This window comes from Camelus dromedarius, chromosome 26 (genome assembly GCF_036321535.1).
Source record: "Camelus dromedarius isolate mCamDro1 chromosome 26, mCamDro1.pat, whole genome shotgun sequence".
Taxonomy (NCBI): domain Eukaryota; kingdom Metazoa; phylum Chordata; class Mammalia; order Artiodactyla; family Camelidae; genus Camelus; species Camelus dromedarius.
The window spans coordinates 15,279,685-15,300,183 of record NC_087461.1 but is presented as its reverse complement, the minus strand read 5'-3'; the positions used below and the strand labels follow the sequence as shown (position 1 = coordinate 15,300,183).

General features: G+C 40.6%; 1 protein-coding gene across 2 annotated transcripts in view; it reads right to left on the bottom strand.

Moving 5' to 3' along the window:
• CUBN (cubilin) overlaps positions 1-20,499 on the bottom strand; it is a 273,783-nt gene that overhangs the window by 150,250 nt on the left and 103,034 nt on the right. For both annotated transcript variants that reach the window (XM_064479416.1, XM_010992039.3), the window contains exons 29-31: positions 7,020-7,201; positions 2,171-2,345; positions 591-760 (exon numbers count right to left, since the gene is read on the bottom strand). In XM_064479416.1, coding sequence (XP_064335486.1) covers positions 591-760; positions 2,171-2,345; positions 7,020-7,201 — 527 coding nt within the window. The remainder of the gene's footprint in view (positions 1-590; positions 761-2,170; positions 2,346-7,019; positions 7,202-20,499) is intronic.

The window sequence follows — 20,499 nt, the reverse complement described above, 5'->3', positions numbered from 1 at the left end:
TCTATTCTGTCTTATTAGACACTGATTCATTCAAGTACCAGAGCAAGATATACTGATTGCAAGAAAAGTAGAACCCTGTGAGGACCCCTAGAGACTTAATAATAATTGATTTAAAGTGGTTATGGTAAATCCATTATTATAATCCACTATAATTTCCTAATCTCTCTTGTGGCCAATTCTAGCCAATAAGGGGACTTTTGTAAAAATTCTGCTTTCTTGATTAGAAAAATACAAAATAGAAACAACTAACGCTATCCCTTCTCCACTTCTTCACATACGAACCTAGGATGTTCAGAAGTGCTGCAGCCATTTTATGACCATGAGGTAACAAACCCAAAAGGAAGAGCCGGTTCACTAAGAATGGTACAGCAGAGACTGAACTGCTAAACTAACACTGAGATTATCTACGTCCTGGTTTGTATTTAGGTTAAAAAAAAAAAAGTCCTTATCTTCTAAGTTGCTGATAGTTGAGTTTCCTATGATTTGATGTCAAAAACATTCATAACTAATACAGTCACTACACATGCTCTCATGGCAATGTTTTGACCCAACTTTGACTGGAGACAATGCATGAGATTTGTGTAACTTACCATAACACAAGAGTCCTGAGGTTCAAGGTCAAAGTCAGTGAAGTTCAACAGGACACGGTGATGTTTTTCCACCTGAATGACCCAGGTACATTCAGTGTTGCTCCTGTAAGGACTGGGGTAATTTGGAGAATGAATCTCTCCACTGGGAGCCTGGAAAACGCCACCACAACCTGTAAATGGGAGACCCAATTCAGTAATGAGAGGAATCTCTGGTGCACAAAATTTTACACCATTATCTGATGGCATAAAACAGTACGCTACTTTGATCACCATTTTTATGTAGTCTGTGCCAAACATTCTGGAGGACTGAATGTCCACCATTAATTCACGCATTCCAACAAAACAAAGAAGGATGCCTAAGAAAAGACTTCAAATACTTTAAATATGAAAGCCCAAAGTTATTTTTATAATACTGAAAGATAATGCAAATGAAATCTTGTTTTCACAGAGCCATGAAACTTCTCTTCATTGTTCTCTAAAGCTGTAACATACTGTAAGAATAACTTATCTCCTTCTAAGAATGTTGATAATTAAGTACTGAATGCTTTTATAAATAATTTAATATCTACCTTTTAAAATGGAATATTCTGCACTCGGTAGAGTCATTCTGTTTTTGTATTCCTATGATGTAATAAAATATCACTAGATGTCTAGCTCTATGATCCATCATTTCTTAGATTTACGATAATATAAACCAACAATAGGAAAATTCAGTATTGTTTTCTGGTAATCAAAAACCATTTTGGGTTAAACACTATATGTAATTTAATTAAATTCATGTCATTAACTTTAGGAAAGATCTAATATGCTTACAATATTACCTTTGAGCTGTAGAAGCAAGGCCATAGGCAGCCTAGAGTCACATCTCTGCTTTGGCATTTTCTAGCTGTGTGACTTTGGACAGGTCACTAAATTCTCTAGGCCCCAATTTCCTCATTAGGAAGATAAGGATATGAAATAAACTTCCCTCGTAGGGCGGTTGTGAGGATTAAATTAGATAGTCCTTGTAGAAGAGTTCGAAAAGTGCCTGACACACGGTTAGCATTCAATAAACATAGTGATCATGAGTAGTTGTAGAGATGGACATTGCTAAAAGATTTTGTGTGTGAATATATTATTTTCAAAATCTGCAACAAGTAATTTATTTTGACAGCCTAAGATGGTGGGCAGAAAGTCACTTTATGACAAAGGATAATAATTCCTCACAGATTTGACATTTACAGTATTTGCCAAGCATCCAAATGTGTATAGAATGGCATGACGTCGTTACCACTTTGCTGATGCCCAGATTTGAGGTTGGCAGACAGAGGTGCCCTGAAGAATGAGTCTAACCAATCACCCTGCTCCTGCTTTCAGCATGGGCGTGCGTGCTTGCGCGGGCTGGTTTTTGTGTACAAGGTGAGTCTTTGGAAGTTAAACTATCCTGTTTTGGGGGGAAGAGTGTGTGCCAAAGCAGTATGTGCCATTAGGGAGGTCACAGAGTTGGCAGGATGTGGCCTTCATACCGCTCTCCAAACATTGTATGAAATTTAACAAGGGTTCGGCTGGAGTGTTTTGAGATACCTCCCGGGTCCACCCACCTCCAGGAACTGCTCTCCATGAGACGTTGAAGCCTCTCCCATTTACGGAGCTGTCGGTCTTAAATCGGATTGCCAGCTCGCTGCCGGTGCTGGAGACCTGCATGGGGTTCTCAGATGATCTCTGCACACACAGCTGGGCTATCCTGGGGGAGTGGAAGTCAGGGCCTCCGTAAATCTACGATGAGATGTAGAAAAAGGAACTTAGATATTTAAGCAATTACAGCCCTTCCCCTGACACCCTGTTATCACCAGCCTCTGGAGTCTGTTATCCTTAGGGACTGAAGTCTCAGCCTCCCTGGGTGGGGATGAACTATAACCCTAAGCAGAATTTTCAAAGGCACTCCCTCTGCCTTAGGAACACACAAGTTCAACCACCCACGAAATGCCTGCTTGTCCCATCAGCCAGAACCGTAGAGCTGAACTGAAGGGCTTATTCCAGAATCTTCCTTATCTCCCCTCTTCCTCTTTCTCATGCCTTCATTGGATTTCCTGCTTTCTTTGGCAGAGGCATTGCAGATAACACAGTATTGAGTCTGATTTTCTAGCTCATCTGGGCACACAGGCAAAGTCCTAGCACGGGGCCGTTTGGTTTGTGAAAGTCAAGTTCACTGAAGGCTATCAGTCGCCCTGTTACATTTTGAGGATTTTCTACCTTGCAAGCTGAATAGTTTATAAGGTTAGGCATTTACCAGGATGCTTGCCCTCCATCGGGGAGAATGTAACCTCTATCAGCGTGCTCTGTGGCACCCTAAGGAGGGGGTCTGGCAGATCCCCCCTGCACCTGCTCTCAGCTGCGCCCCCACAGGAACAGGACCAAGACCATCCAAATTCCACTCAGGAATTGCCGTGAACTCTGCCTGGCCAGATCTATCTCACCCACTCTCAGATCTCCTAAGTCCCCTCCAACTTGCAGCTATTCGTCTGACCAGATCCTACATCCCAGTGACACATTCCTCCTGGCAACTGTCCTCTGGTTCTCATGTCCAGCATCTTGTGGGCAGGCCTAGCCCAGCCCCGGGGGGGCCTCCGGGATGCTAAACACAGGTTCTCATTGGCCCCTTGGATAACCAAGGGGGGAAGGTGAAGATAAGAATTAAACAGAAGATATGGACCCCCATCCCCCCATCTTCAATCTTGCCAAACTAGAGTTTGTAGAAGAAAGTCCAGGCTTGCTGGTATCTGGGCCCTTCACCCTCCCCCACTGGTACGTGCACTTATGTCCACACTCAGGTTGGAACCGGAACCAGGAAAGCACGGCTCAGTGAGATGTGTGCGCCCACCTTTGCACACACATCTCCGGCCCCTGCCCACCCTGAGGGCAGCTGTGGACCACAGGGGAACCACCCAAGTGTCCTCTGGGGAGAGAGAGAACAAGCAGCCTTTTTCTGGTGAAGAGTGTGTGATTTGAATCCATAATGAAGCCTTTGTCTTATTCACTGCCCCCAGCCATGCAAGAAAGGCCAAAATGAATGAAACTGCTGTTCCACGGAGGGGAGGCCCAGGCACAAGGGCTGTCATTGCAAGGGAATGAAGCAAGCCAACCGCTTCATGCTTATTTTCATCAGGAGAAGCTATGTTTGCGTGGCCCCCTACGTCCCAGCAAAGGCAGGGCCGGAGAAAGAGCCCTGTGTGGCCCTTTACACGGACACACACGCACGTGGGAGAAAGCAGACTGCTGCTGGTTTCGAGTGGTCTCGCCCAGTGTCCAGATTCCCCTGCTGCCCGGCCCCGGGCGCAGCGCTCAGAGCCTGAACGGTCAGCACACGCTCCTCACCATCAGCCCAATAAGCAGCTCAGATTTGGAGAGAACACTGAGCACGAGGATTTAGTTCTAACAAAGAAAACTTGCACATCAGCAAAAGAGTCTTTGTTTTCCCCGCTCAGGGTCCCCTTGAGATCACAAATGTAACCTGTATGAGTTGGCCAGAACTAGAAGCCCCCAGCAGGATAAACACTGTTGCTTTTGAAATCTTTGCTTCCCCACTTCCTGAATGGGGCTCGCAAAAGACAGCGGAGCAGAGAGCAGTGGGCAGTAACAGCCCACACCAGGCGTCTGTCTTGGTTTATTCTGCCGAGGAGTGGATTTCCTTCTCTGCTCTAAGCTGGCTGAGGCTTCGTTCCCAGAGATCGAAGGAAAATCAACCAGTGTTTCTCTGGCTGAAACAATAGCATGGTACTTTTGGCTTCCACAGATAAAACCAAGAGGTCACACGTGACTCTTCAGAAAAGGAAAAAGATGGAAAGAATTTCAGGGTGTGGTTCACTGGACAACAGTGTATGACTCAACTTTGGGAGGGGAAGGATTGGTTTGATGATCGGAGATTAAAAAATGTGTTTTTAGCAAACGCTCAGGATATAGACCATTTCAAATCCTATGGTTTTAATCTGTTTTAAGCATTTCTTTCTGCTCTGTTAGCTCCATTTATTGTTCTAATCAAGTCAGCATTCCAGGGTTATGAGTAACCCAACGGCTGTTGCTTAATGCAATGGGCCACTCTCGGGACACTGATTTTTGAGGGAAAAATATATTGGCTGTTGGTTAAATTTAGTGAAGCCCAGGGAGCCCCATACCTAGTGACAGTGAGGTCCTGCTCGGCCACGCAGCAGAGCAGGTCAGGACGGTGGGCAGGAGGAGGGTGCACGGGTGGAGCGAGCCAGCAAAGGTTCTAGGCCACACACCACCAGGGGTAAAATCTTTTGAAACCTGTTGCTAACATGTTATCAGCACCTATGATGTGAGAGACAGAAAAAACTCATTCTATCCTCATTATCCCAAATTGACTACAGCACTTTCTGGAATGTTTGCAGAGATGTCAAACGGGTTTGGGGGGAGAAGTTAAGGGGTGACTCACTTCAGCCTCAAAAAAACCCTTTCCCCAAATATTTAAGGGCCTCATAATCCTCAAACCCTGGTTCTGAAGGAACACGGGAGACCGCTTTTTCCTAATGAAAACAAGCCCCGCGCAGACAGCAGCCTCTTCACACAAGTCCTCTCTCTCCCTGCAGGGCCCTGTTGGAAAGCTGCTGCCCAGAGACCTGGTTCTGTCCCTCTGTCCTCCTGTCCCTGAGGCTGCTCACAGGGAACAACCCTGCTCTTTGCTTTCTCACGTAATGGGTGTGACAAAACCAAAGCACAATGAAGCTTTTTACATTTTGCCAAGTGGGCAGCAGTCGCAGGCGCTTTGGAATATGAAAATGGAGGGTGAGGACCATGTCACATTATTGTGGAGAAGTCTGCTGCCAGTGCTTTGTAAGTGCGACTGAGAAATCTTGCCAGCAGGAGAGAGCACGTGAACGCTGCGCATGGGAGTGTGATGTCGCCTTCACGCGCTGAGTGTGGATTTCGGGAGCCATCTCATTCTCTCCTCCTAAGGAACCGGTCCTCCCCTGAGATGGAGTCATGACTGGGCAGGAGGACTGCTGTGAAGACAAGGGTATGGGGTTCTGACCCCAGGATTCCCAGCTCTGCCTCTGACTTGACTTAACGCAGCATACATCGTCCTCCTTGGCAGAGACTAGAGCTGCTACATGCAACTCCGAGTGACCCTGCGTCCACTCAGGGAGGGCGTGATTTGAGAACCCCATGTTTCTTCAAGGAGAGAACTTGTTTTGTAATTAAATAAAGAGTTTAAGTGGTAAAGTTTTCTGTAAAGTACAAGCCACTCATTTCAAAACCTTGCTCACCACCCACCTCTTTCTTTTGGCACTGACTTACATGGAGTGTGTGCCAGGGGATGGATTTAGTTCTTAGCTCTTCCACTAACCATCCTTAGGGTCGTGGAAAAACCCATCAGGCATTTTAAGCCTCTGTTTTGACAACAGCAAAATGGGGGCAAAATTCCCCTCTTACCTCAGAGGATTCATTAACATTCAAATGGGAAAATGGATGTTGAAATGCCTAGGCAAGACGCCATCAATGCACATTATCATGGTGCATCAGTCAGAGATTTGGGCACCTTCAATTATTCCACAAATATATACTAAGTGTTTACTATTTGCCAAGCGCTGTATGGCCCTAGGGGATATAAGCCCTGAAATGAAATGAAACAAAAACAGACACATACCCAGGCTTCATGGGGTTGAAGTTCTACTAGAAACAGAACCTTGTCAGGATGTGCTGGGGCAGTCCCTACAGCTGAGGTGGCAGGAGCTTTGTGTGTGCTTGGAAGTCATCTAATGACTAGATTCCGGCAACAACGCTGATTACAATGCATTCTCAAGGCTGCCCTACTGATCTCGGATAAATCGTTTACAGCAGTGTTAGAAAAGGGGTGGGCACTTTCTCTGCCCATGGCCATGTCCTGCCCCAAGCACCCGTCTCTTCTCTAAACTCTGCATCCCACTGACTTTCCTAAGGGAGCTTTCTCAGACTGGAAGCATGGGGTGTTGACTATCCCAAGAGGCACCCTCCATCAGTGGGAATGGAAGTGAGGGGACCAGGGCTCAGCCTTGCCTCCTCAGAGGGATGATTCTGATGAGCAGAACTCAGGGGACCTCAGAGGGTCACCGCAGGGTTCAGCCCATGGGGGGCTCCCTCATTGGCTCTTCTTCCTTCACCCTCCCTGCCACAGTTCCCTCATTCCTGCCTCCTGGCACCAGCTCTTAGGTGCACCAGCTCTTAGGTATACCATCTGCCACCAAATCCTTCGGCTCTGCTTTTAGAGAAACCCAAACTGAGATATTAACCCCATTTGTCTACAAGCATCCTTCACCAAGAGCTGATACTCATCAAAATGACTAGGAATAGAACACTGCTGGCCATGGGAAAGACTTTAGGGATTTTTTTGCAGAATGATTTCCAGTTCTACTCAAAATCCTCTAACATGCTGAAAACAATCTAAATTCCTACCTCCAGGACGTCAAAGTTGCAGCTTGTGTGATATTCGACATCAAAATCGTGGATGGTGAGCTGAATGCTGCTCCCAGGAACTGTGCTAATGTACCAGATGCACTCCTTGTTGGCAGGGTAGGGGTTAGGGTACCCGGGACTGCTGAAGGAGCCCGTGTCCCCAGACAACTCTCCACCACAACCTGTGAAAACAGCAAGGCTCAGTCAAGGCAGCAGCGTCCGGGAAAATGTCAAAGATCAAACTATGCAAAAGATAACTGAAAACGTACAATGCTCAACTTATGAGAAAAATTATAAAGTCACAGTAAAGTTATGACAAAGCAGTTATAAAACAATGAGAAGAAGTCATGACTACAGCTTATTAAATTTATTTTAAAAAACCCATTGATTATGTTATTTGGTGCAGCCCTTACTCTCACCACATCAGACGTTTGGTAGTATTTTCAAAATGTCATTCTAATTCTTAGATTTTCTTCATTGTATTTAGGTAAGAATTTCCTAGGAGGAAGCACAATGGACCGTGGGGACAGTCAACACTTTGTCTCTTGGTCTTCTGTTTCCTTGTATCTCCTAAGGACTTATTTCTAAGTCCTTTCAGACCTAAGATGTGGAATTCTAAGCACTAAAAAATCCTTACCTTTGTATGAGAGACTGTAAGAAATAAAAAAGAAATATGAAAAGGAATATATGGATGTATATGCATCACTGGAACATTGTGCTGTGCATCAGAAATTGACGCATTATAATTGATTTTACTTCAATAAAAATTATATATATATATATATGTGTGTGTGTGTGTATATATATATAGTAGGGTTTTTTTACACAAAAACCTTCACACAGATGTTTATAGCAGACTTATAGAACTTGGAAGCAACCAAGATGTTCTTTGGTACCTGAACTAGATAAATAAACTGTGGTGCATCCAGACTCTGGGACATTACTCAACACTAACAATAAATGAGCTGTCAAGGCACAAAAACACCTGCAGGAAATAGGCATGCATCCCAATCAGTGAAAGAAACCAGTCTGAAAAAGCTACACATTGTATCATTCTGACTATCTGACATCCTGGAAAAGGCAGAACTATGGAGACAGTAAAATGATCGGTGGTTGCCAGGGGCTGGAGGGGAAGGAGAAGTGAACAAGCAGAGTGCAGAAGACGTTTAGGGCAGTGAAACTATTCTGTGTGATACCATAATGGTGAACATACATCATTATGCATTCATCAAAACCTACAGAATGTACAACATCAGATGTGAACCCTCATGTAACCTATGGGCTTTGGGTGATAATGATGGGTCAATGCAGGATTCTCAGTCATAACAAATGTTCCATTCTAGTGGGGGTTGTTGATAACGGGGGAGGCAGTGCCAGGTGGGGACAGGGGTACAGGGGAAACCCACCCTCCACTCAATTTTGCTGTGAACCCAAAATTCTCCTAAAAAATAAAGTCTACTACAAACAACAGCAGCAAAAATGATACAGGTCCTGACCCAGAGAACTTATGTCTGAAAACCAACCAAACAAATAAAAACCTGATATACAAAACCCAAATCGTGGGAAAAGACTACAGCATGTTTTACGAATGTTTAGATGTCATGCCTTAGAAAGTAATTAAGGCAAATCATTAAAACAAATAATCAAATGCTACAGCATGTGGTACACAGTTGAAACACTGCCACCACTTACCGAGTGCTTAGACATTTGCTGTTTTAATACTTATGATAGCCACATGAAGCAAGTACTATTACTGCCTGCATTTTGCAGATGAGTAAATCAGTGCAAGCACAGGTCAAGTGGCTTTTCCAAGGTTACTTGGCTTGTGAGTGATGGAGCCAGGAGACCAATCCAATGCAATCTGGCCATGCCAGAGCACTTAATTACTATATTCTACTGACTCTATAGTTTGTAGGAATTCAGAGATTTTAGAATGGGGAGACAGAAAAATTTATGGAAGAAGTAAAATCTGAAGACAAAATTAGAAAAAAAGTAAAGATAAAATCAGAAAAAAAGATAAATTATCTTATTTTCCAATAGCAATTTCTGATGATTAAAAAAACATGGTTTGTTCTATTAACATATCCGGTTTTCCTTTTCTGTTGTTTCAGAATATTCTTTGTTGGTTGGTAATTCCTCCAAGCACCTTCTCTAACTGCGCATCACGGTTTCTCATGTTTAAGAATCACAGTGCCCCCTCGCTGCATTGTGAATGTATGTGCACTTTCACATGAATAGGACTTAAAACGTAAGATGCTAAAGCTGTGGTCATGTCTACTACTCAACTTACACAAATCCATCCGTACAGGGAGTAAGAAAAAAAAAGGTCTTTAAAGTTCAAAAGACAGAGTCTCCATGTAGAATCTCCACTTAACTGAAAAAAGGTAGGAATTCTAAGAAGACTCTTGGTTGGGTAAAGAAACCTGATTCCTGTTCCACATGCTACCATCTTCTTGAGTTGCCAGTTTCCTGCGTCTGTTTGAAAACCTCTGTGTTTTCAGACTTTCCATTTGTTGCACTGGGCAATATCTTTCTTATAAAGTTTGTACTTTTATTTCCGGTTAAAGTCCTGAGAGTAAGCTATTTAAACTTAGGTGTGTTGTCATGGTTCACAGACTGTGGCAAATGTTAAAAAAACAAAACAAAAAAAAACCACATAAGTTCCATGAAGATTAGAAAATATTTTCCTCCTACAACAATCCATGGAAAATAATCCTGAAGCCAAAATCAGCACAGATTGTGTATGTCCTTAACACCGCTGCACACGCCCAGAGGGACACCAGTCACAGTACATTCCATCAAATGATGCTTGCAGGAGTATCTCACAGTGGCCAATACAGATTATTTTAAGATGTAGCATTTTTTACTAAAATACATTATAGGTATAAGCAAAGCCATTCTGTTACCCCCATTTTTTTCAACCCACATTTTCAGCTCCTAGGGTTCTCAGTATCAATTGTTACCAAATAGATAATCCAATGGGGAAAAAAAAAATCTTTGGAGGAAAATAACTTTGTAGCCACATCATATAAAAGAGAACAAGGAAATGCCAGCTTGGATACCTCATCTCTGCATTTCTGTTTAGCTTCAGTTCACCAGATAATCGAATTCCATTTTTTTATCATAGTTGATTCATCTAAAATTCTGTATAGCATTTTTCCATTGTCTTTTCCAGTTGTTTTAGGTTTCCCTGTAAATTCTTTTGCAAGCAACAGGATAGTAGTACCTTTAAACTAGTCACTGTAAGCTGGAATGATAATCAGATTGTTGGCAGTCAGGGATGCTTTGAAAAATGATACTACTTGTTTTATTTAGCCACTTACAGCTCTGGAGACCCACAGTGTACTTTTCCCTAAGATGTAAAACCAACACAAACAAGGTTTATAAGAAAACAAGGCGCAGTTTTATTTTTAGGTATGCCATGTTTTATTCTCATGAATAACACTTATGTGTGTGTCTCCTAAAGAGAAATTCCAGTATTATTAAAAGCCATACCTTTTTGGAGAAAAAAATATTGTGTGGTTGTGAGGAGTGAAAGAAACTATTGGAACCTGAAAACTCTTTGAGGCTTTCTTTTTATCCTTGCACACTCTCACTACCTCTGAGGTTTATTATATCCAAAGGTAACAATTTTGATTTAAAAGTTCACATCAAATGCAAAATAGAATAAGTTCATTTTAGGGCTATTTTGCTGTAAAAACTATGAAGTACTGAAAAATAAAATTAATTCTGATAATTATGATAGAAATTTAACTCCCTCTTTGTGTTTCTATTTTTTCAAAGAGATAAAAAAGAACTTTTCAATTCCTACTCCTTGATTCAATCAATATTTATTGAGCATATGCATAGTACAAATAGTGCTATAGAAGACAGGTTATTCAATGTCTTTTCAGAAAAAAAAAATAAGTTATTTCAAAAAGTGTTATTTCCACATGCCCTCCTGCAGATTATTAAATTCTTTTTGCTTTTCCTGCAATTTGCAAAGAATAATTTCAGTAAGTTTTGACTTGAAAAAACAGTGAACTCTATTTCATCTTTCATATGCTAATTGATGGTAAGTTATAAATAAGAATAAATGAATCATCATGTTGAGCTGTGAGAAGATGTTTCAGAATTTGCTAGTTTCAGTAGTATGATGTTGGCATAATTCTCATTTAGTACTAATTTCAGTCCACAGATGAGGACTTTTATCAGCATTTCCCTAGCTGTGCATCACTCTCTTGGGTATCTTGGGTATCATTTCTTTGTCTTAGATATTGAGATTCTATAATAAATGTGTACTTGGTATCAGGCAAAAAAAATTATGTCAAAATACACCTTATAAAACTGAAAAAAATGAATGACGTCTGTTTTTTTCTCTGCTCTAAGTGACAAAGAAAAACATGTTCATAACATAATTAGGAACACTTCTATCAACCAAAAAATTAATTATGTAATGATCAGCTATAAAAAATAATAAAATAATGCCATGTGTAGCAACATGGGTGGACATGGAGATTGTCATTCTTAGTGAAGTAAGCCAGAAAGAGAAAGAAAAATATACATATCACTTACATGTGGAATCTTAAAAAAGACTAACAAACTTATTTACAAAAAAGAAACAGACTCACAGACGTAGAAAACAAACTTACGGTTACCGGTGGGGGGAAAGAGGTAGGAAGAGATGAACTGGGAGTTTGAGATTTGCAGATACTAACTAATGTATATAAAATAGATAAACAACAAGTTTATACTGTATAGCACAGGGAACTATATTCAATATCTTGTAGTAACTTATGGTAAAAAAGAATATGAAAATGAATATATCTATGTTCATGTATGACTGAAGCATTGTGCTGTACACAGAAATTGACATAACATTGTAAACTGGCTATAGTTCAATTAACATATATATGTATACAAAATATATATATAATGAATTTGATAATTTGTTTCATAAATTCAAGCTGTTTTTAAGCTAACAGTGAAACATTAGAACATGAATTTGGAATTCTATAATTATGGTAATAATGAAAAATTAAAAGTTCACACCAACAGTTGAGCTTTTTAAATTATAAATGAAAGCCAAGAATAACTATAATTCCCTATAGTTCACTGCACTCTCTCCCTTGGTGTGGGATTCAGGGCTTGACAGTCTCTTGTTAAAATACAGTTTCTCCTGAATGAGTCACAGAAAAAACAATTCTGTTTCAAAATCCATCTGCCTGTTTTGTAGATGAAACAAGGCTTCTGGAAAAATCTCAGGTGTCTTCACTTCATGTAGAGTAGAAATAATAGTGCAGAAACCAATATTAAATATTAAAACAAATGAAACTGCTAAAAGAGAAAAAAACACATTTAGCAGGCTATGCAATAATTTAAAAAAATCATATCCTTGTCAGCCATGTCTGTGATCTTGGGTGAGTGACCAAGTGGTCACAGGAAGGGTAGGAAAGAGAGATGGAAGATTGACAAGGATGGAGATGAAAGAAGTTATTTCAACCAATAGTTATCAGGAAAGACACAGTAGGTGATGCTTAAATTCCCCAAATCCTTGTCATCATCATATGACCTGTCTGGTTGAATGAATAATAAAATGCAGAGAAACAGAGAATTTTCTATAACTGGGCTTCAGTCAGCTAAAATAGAGGACAATGATTTATAAAAGCATTTCAGGAGTCTATATAAAGAAAATAATTAAATGCTGAAAATACTAACCAATGTGTCTACAATGGAGTGATGAATAAAACGTTTTGAGGGACACGTATTTAGAAGAAATAGAGACAGTGGCTCTTTGCACCCAACGGGTGAGAGATTTTCATGGAGGAGATGACATGATTTCAGAGTTACACAATCTGCATGTGTGGTTGCAAACCTTTTGGAAATATAATAACACACCAAGTAAAGCACAGGCCATGGCAAAGGACAAACAGACTCCAATCCTGACTGTGCTATTCTTTGGGTAACTAACTTAAAATTTCTAATCCTCAATGTCTTCATCTGCAGTATCAGTACTTAACTTCAATAGGTTGTGACACTGATTAAGTGAAAAAAAAAAAAAAACAAAGTAAGGTTTTTAGCTAAGTGCCTTGCATATGACAATCACTCCATATATGTTGTGTGTTACAACTGAACAAAAGTTCATCTAGATATAGAATGAGATTTGAGAAAGACTTGGAGCTAGAATTGGAATTTTCGGGACCAGCTAAAGAGCCATCATGAATAGCTGATGGGAGATAAGAAATCAATTGTTCATGAAGCTACAATAAAGTTAGTTCTTATTTGCATGGTAGTTCACAGTTTTCCCAAGGGCTTTTAATGAGCACATTATCTTATTTGAAATTTATAACCACTCTATCAGGTAGGCAAGAATGATCATAGCAGACCCATTTTAGAGATGGGCAAAGTGAGGCTCAGGATGACTGCTGGACTTGTAACTCACATAGTGAACAGCAGATCTGGGGCCAACCCCTCCCACCCCGATCCCCTACTCTCAGTTTTGTCTTCTCTCCACTAGGCTTGTTGGGCATTTCAGCCCTCAGGCCCTGGAGCAGCAGTGTTGAACACTGCCCTCATTACTGTCCTGTCCATCTACTGAGGAAAAAAAAAATCACCATAGCAACCTGAAATAAATGAAGCAAAAGTTTTTTTCACTTAATTTGAGGCAAATCTGACAAAATCTAATATATTAACGTCCTTAGACATCAGCCGAACCGGAATAAAATAATGTTCTGAAGAGAATCACATGTTGTTTCAGTTTCAGTGAGTTAATCTTTATAAAACTTTCAGTACTATGGTGACTGATAATCTGTTTGGTTCTGTTTTTCTCCAACTCCCAGATGTCAGCTGAAAGGAAGCGCTTACCTTATCTGCAGGAAGCACATTGATTTACTGAACTCGTAACAAGAAAGAGTTAAAAGTTGTTGCTAACCCTACTTACTTGTGAAGATAACTTAAATCTTTTTCATGGAAGAAAGTTAGAAACTTCTAACACTGTTTTGAGGGGGTTTTTTTGTTTTGTTTTTTGTTTTTTTGTTTTTATCTGTTTGTTTGCTGTAAAACCAGCAATGAATTATAAAATTCCAGAACAACAAAAAACATCATTTGCTTACATTCGATCCTTAAGATTTTGGGTGGCTGTAGTTTGTTTTTGTGTGTTTTGTTTTGCTTTGGTTTTAATAAAAGAGCTTTAATAAAAGCAAACCAGCAATGAAATGGCTAAATGGAATTAGAGGCACAACGTTTTAAAAGCACATCCTGTATTTCCTGCGATTACAATTGGCCAAATGCATCACCTCCTTACACTTGGCATTTTCCTGAAACTTCGTTCCATAAACCAACAGTGCTGGGAGGGCTGCCAGCTTGGAAGTGACGTGGCCAGAGCCCACTGAGGCTGGAGGAGAAGGCAGGGAACGGACCCCAACAGGACATCTTCAAACCTTATCCTCTAACTTCTGAGGGAAATGCCTGAGAAGTCAGTGGCCAATGAAAAAACGTTACAGAGAAGATGAAAAGCCAACGTATTGTAAAAAAAAAAATAAAATAAAAAACATACATTTTAAACATGAGAAGTAATGATGCTCATATGATTCATTAAAATGACATAAAATGATTTATATTTTAATAGTTTTTCTACCATTTAAAAATAAAAGCTTTCTCTTCCGTGAAAATTTGAGAGGTGACTCACTGGTTAGACCAATTTCCCTCTGTCATGCAGAAGGGCAGAAAGTGAAGGGACTGGGGTCCCAGGGAGAAGTTACCAATAAAGACTCTTTCTAGAAGAGTAATAGGGCACAAATGAACCTGTTTACAAAACAGAAACCGACTCACAGACACAGAGAACAAACTATGGTTACCGAAAGGGAAAGGGTGGAGAGAGATAAATTAGGAGTTTGAGATTAACAGATACAAACTACTATATACAAAATAGATAAACGACAAGGTCCTACTGCACAGCACAGGGAACTACACTCAGTATCCTGTAGTAAACCATGAGGGAAAAGAATGTAAAACAGAGCATTTTATATATATATATACACACACATATATATGTTTAACTGAATCACTTCACTGTACACCAGAAACTAGCACAATATTGTAAATCAACTATACTTTAATTACAAAAGGAGTAAGGGATGGGGCAGGTACAATGTGAAATGGTAACCATGAGCTCAGAACGTGGGAAAATCCATCCCAAAACAATGTTGAACTGTTTCCTGGAGTCCATAGGCCTCACTTCTGACATATCTATGAGACATACAAATAATGTAATTAAAACAACTTTGACCAGAAACTTTCAGGTTGGGGTGGAATGGAGCTGGAGACAAATATGAGCTCCTTTAAAAGGCCGAAGTTGTCTAACGGTGACTATGGCATATGTAAGAACCATAAAAAGCCAGCAATTCCTGGTGTGGTTTTACCAGTTAACTCCCCAATAGTCTAAAAATGCATGCCACACTCCTGGGGGATAAGAGAAAGGGATGTGACAGGTATCGGTCCTAAGAGGGAAGACTAAAATCAGGTCAACAGTCCCCTCTGACAACAAAACCATGAGTGGGGCCTCCAAAGTTGTCTGATTTTAAGGATTTGCAGATTGATTTTCTGGGGGATTTTGTGGCGTAGCACTGATCCTGTGAGGACACATGCTGGAGCAATCACTGAGATGAAATAAGAGAAGAAAATCCACTAATGTAAAGGCTAAAGAATGTGACGTTCTCTAGAGGAAAAGAAAGAAGAAAGAAGGCAAAGCATGGTGACCTCAGAAGAGGAGACAGTTGTCAAAGCTGCAGGACCTCCTGTATTGGATTGAACAGTGTCACCCAGAAATCACGTCCACCTGGAAACTGAATGTGACCTTATTTGGAAATAGGGTCTTTGGAGCTGTTATCAAGTTAAGATGAGGTTGTGCTGGAATAGAGTGGGACTGGAATCCAATATAATCGGTATCTTTTAAAGAAGAGGGAGACTGGGACACAGACATACAAAAGAAAGAAGGCCATATGAATATGGAGACAGAGATGGAAGTTATGCATCCACAAGTCACAGAAAGCCAAGGATTCCCAGCTCCCAACAGAAGCTAGAAGAGATAAGGAAGGATTCTTTCCTACAGCCTTGGAGGCAATAGCCCTGCTCACACCTTGATTTTGGACTTCTAGACTCTAGAACCGTGAAAGAATAAATTTCTGTTGTTTCAAGCCACCCGGTTGTGGCACTTTGTTACAGTAGAACTAGGAAGTGAGGGTGAGGGCACTCTTCTGGGTGGTAGACCTCACCTGGCAGAGAGGGTGAGGAGCTCTCTGGGACCTCTTTTATATGGGCACTAATCCCAATCATGGGGCCCCAGCCTCATGACCTAATCACCTCCCAAATGCACCACTCCTAATACTATCACCTTAGGGGTTAGGTTGCAACACATGAATTTTGAGGGGACACAAACATTCAGACTCAGCAAAGTCTATTGTTGAGAAAACTAGAGACAAACTTGGCCTAGGTGTCACATTAGGAGAAGAAAACTCAGGAGCTTAGGCTGAGTGTTTAGAAAGTTTCATCTTCCATAAGGAATTCAGTCCAGTCCGAGACTTTGTGATAATCATTTTGTCTAACTGTATTTCCTACAGCAATGGATATGGCATAGAGTTACCTATTTTCAATGGTAGGGAAAGAAAAAAAAAAGAATGAAATAATAAGGTCATAACATAAAGTTAATGACTTGGAAAATAGATACAAGGATACAAGGAACTCAAAAATCAATGCTATTCATAGTTATAAAATGACTTTTAAATTACTATATAAGATGTCATATTAATATTCAAAATTGGGATTACCATAGCCATCAAACTCTCTGAGATGTCCTAAATCTGAGTGTTTCACCTTAGTAACCATTAAAGAGAAATGGACTCAATGTACTTTTATTTTAGGACTTTTCACATAGCATACATTTTAATTTCCTGTATATCAAAGGATAAAAGTGTTCCATTTTGACCCAGAGAAGTACAGTTGATCTTACCATCTTTTCATTTTGATTAACTATATCCTTTCTCATCTAACCTATTCATTCCAACCAAGTTAAAAAAAAATGGTTTCCTGGTAGAAATATTTTGCTTACAATTCAAGAGAAATCAATCAACCATTCTCTTTCTCTTAGACATTTTTGAAATTATTAGACTTCTTAACAAAAATATATAAAAAATATCTTCCAAGGAAATGCAATGAGACCCAGGCAGCTGGACTAATTTCCCCTAAGAAAAGTAGTCATGAATAAGACTGCTAATAGCTATTTCATGCAATCTCCCAAATAGGCAAAGACAGAGGAAACGTGTTCTCACTACATGATTTCCAAGTTCAATACTCTTACTTCTGTTTAAAAGCATTCATTCTAATCCTGTCTTCTTTCAATGTAACTACTTTGGTACTCAGTGCTCTTGCAGGGAAAAGCTCAGGAGCCTCCCCTGTGCATCACTCACCTCCGCCCACCCCCAATTCCTCCTCTCACCTTTCCCCCCACCCCCGATCTTTCTTCCACAGCGAGGTTGCTCCACATCAACAAATGGACGGATGTGGGCAGCATCGTGCCACTGTCGTGGTGTCCTCTGACCCTCCGAACTCTGTCCAAGCCTGGGCCATGAGATTATGTCCTGTGGTTATAATACCAGGGACACAGGTCTCTCGCAGGACCAACGCCATGGACGCCCAGCCAGCCCAGGTCTTCTCCGGCTGGGCGCCTACGCTGACCAAACCCTCAAGTGCTCCACTCTGGCCCCGCCACTTACCTCCAGCCAAACCAGTCTATTCTAGGGGGTTCTCCTTTCACGCTTCACTGTACTATAACTTCTCCTGCAAGCTGGTTTACATAACTAAACCATGGTAACAGATGGGATGATCTCTGTGGTCCATCCCGGCTCCGAAGTGCACAATTACATCAACCATGCATAGCAACTCCAGAGGAAGCACCTTTATAAATGAGTGATAAAGCTTTATCTGTCCTGTTGAAGGACAGATAGCAAGCTATTTTGAACTCATTGCCAAGTAGTGAGCTGCCCCCATCATTGCTACTGACACCTGAAGAAAGACTGAACTGTGCAATTTAGCGGGGAGACCTTGGAACTGGAACATTATTTACTTGGGAAGGACAGCATATATTAACTTGAAAACATCCATTATCCTCAGTGGGAATTCAGTTGCAAAATTACCTACTATAAGCTCTGACGTCTGCAATGCAATATCACTTAATCTCTTTTGCAGGAAAAAATTGTGGGGGGAAATGATTTGCTTTTAGACCAAGAGCAGCTGTGTGAAACACAGGCTTGGGAGTTAGACACCACACACTTGGTTGCAGGTCCTCATTCCATCATTTGTGGAGTTTGGGGAAGTTACTTGACTTCTCTAAGACTCCTTCCTCACTTTTCTTATTCACAATATGGGGATGACAATTCTTATTTCAGAGAATTATTAGGAGGAGACTGGAGAAATATTTTCAAAGTGCTAACCAAAGGGCCGGCACGTGGTAAAATAACATCAACTCTTTGAAAATTTTAACATCAATATTTTTTTAAATAATTACTTGGTCCAGTAATAACAAATGAGATGCCAATTAAATCAGGGCACCAAGCATTTAAATTATATTTTTGCTCATTCTTTTTGTGGCCATGTGGTTTTATTTGTAGCATCATTAATGTCTTTAAGTTGAATTTAAAAGTACATTTAGATAGTAAAATACACATTATTTAGCCCCTGAGTATTCTATAAGTATAATTAGAAGGAGAAAAAAATCAGGGACAAAGTAGATCAACGTCATCACTTGTATAGAAAATATAGAACCAGATTAAATCTTCTAGAATGTGGTTACTTTCCTACACCAGAGATTCACTCTTCATTTTGCATCAGTGCCCCTGAAGGCTGGCATTAGTTTCTCTGAATATACAGAACACAAGTCCTTGGTTACATACTGTTAGAGATAAGTCTGGCAAATAGTTAAGTAAACACTCATAGAGAGAAATCTCTGGGGGCAAAAAAAAAAAAAAAAAAAAGGAATGTTCTGCAGTAAACATTGTGCTTATTCTGTGTTGGTTTAGTCATTTTGGGCTGCTACGAAATTCGAAACTTGAAAAAAAAAATGCATGGTTTCTTTTTTCATGGTGTGCAGAAAAAGTGTGGAATCCCCTGGAAAGTATGTAGTGAGTCTATCAGGGGTGCTGTTGCTAAGGGACCAAAACACAAACAGAAAATTCAAGAAAGCCTCTCTTTTGGCCCAAATCTCAAGGACTACTACAGAAATTGTGTAATATATGATTGGGGAATGTCATGGTGATTTGAGGGTTTTTTTTTTCTTTGTAGCACTGTTTCAAAGAGTGGCAGTGGAAATACAGCTCAGACTTTCTCAAACAGTAGCAACATGGGAATTGGGATGCCAGACTTGGAAAAGGTCGCCACTGGTTACAAGACTCAGAGCCAACATGAAGTGAAGGTCAACTGTGTGTACATATATTTTCTGTTGTCGTCAAGGCGGCAGATAATGTCAGGATTCAGCTTTTCCCTTCATCCTGAAATGTCTGCATATTGTCGGTTGCTAATATCTGTTGAACGGTGCCTCCAATTACTAGGACCTTGCTAGGAAATTTGTGAAGCCACAGCAGAAGGAGCTGCATGATTTCCTTGAGTAGGTTATCATCCCAATTTTACAAATGTGAGTTAATTTATAAGCAGATTTTTTTTATTAGCATCATCCATGAAGAACTTCTCTGCAAAAGAGATGTTAAGTGAGAATTTGCCTTAAATAAAGATCAGACACTGCATCATCACACAGAAGTCTGTGCTTTGGTTCTGCATTAAGGCTCTCCTCCCTGTCAGTCTCCCTGCTTAAGCATCCTCTAAGAGTAACACAGAGATGAAAGGTCAAAATATCAAATGGGTTGAAGTGGTCAGAATGAGTAAGTCAAGACACAGCAGGAATAAATGTGGAAGAAAGCCCCGTTGGCAGTTAAGGGAATAACTTAAATTACACAGAACTAATGTTTCCTAAAAGCTTCTCTCTTACTTACGTTTCTACCCAAACTGAACAAGATTTCTTTATTTTTTTATTACAGTACATAAACAAACAACCACAGGAGTCTATTCGTTTTTACCAAGAGACTGCTTACAGATTTACTGAACAAAGGACACATCCTCGATCACAGACGCAGCTACTTCCCAGGCAGAGTGGGAGAGGTATTTTATCATTTCTTTCTCTGTGCATTCGACCTGTCACCGCCCAGCAGGAAGTGACACCATGCGATTAATCCGTCACCAGCCGAGAGAAAAGTCTCTCCCCGAGATGAGGACCAGACGGCGTGATTCCCAGCCTGGCCCTCTGAGCGTGCCCCGGATGCTTGGCTGACCACAGTTCAAAAATCACTTTCATTGTGAGCACTGTACCTCCAAGATGTTGTGAGCTTTTGCAAGGCGCAGGAGCCAGGCTCAGGAGAGATAACAGGAAATAAAACTCCTGCAATGCCTCTTATCAGCT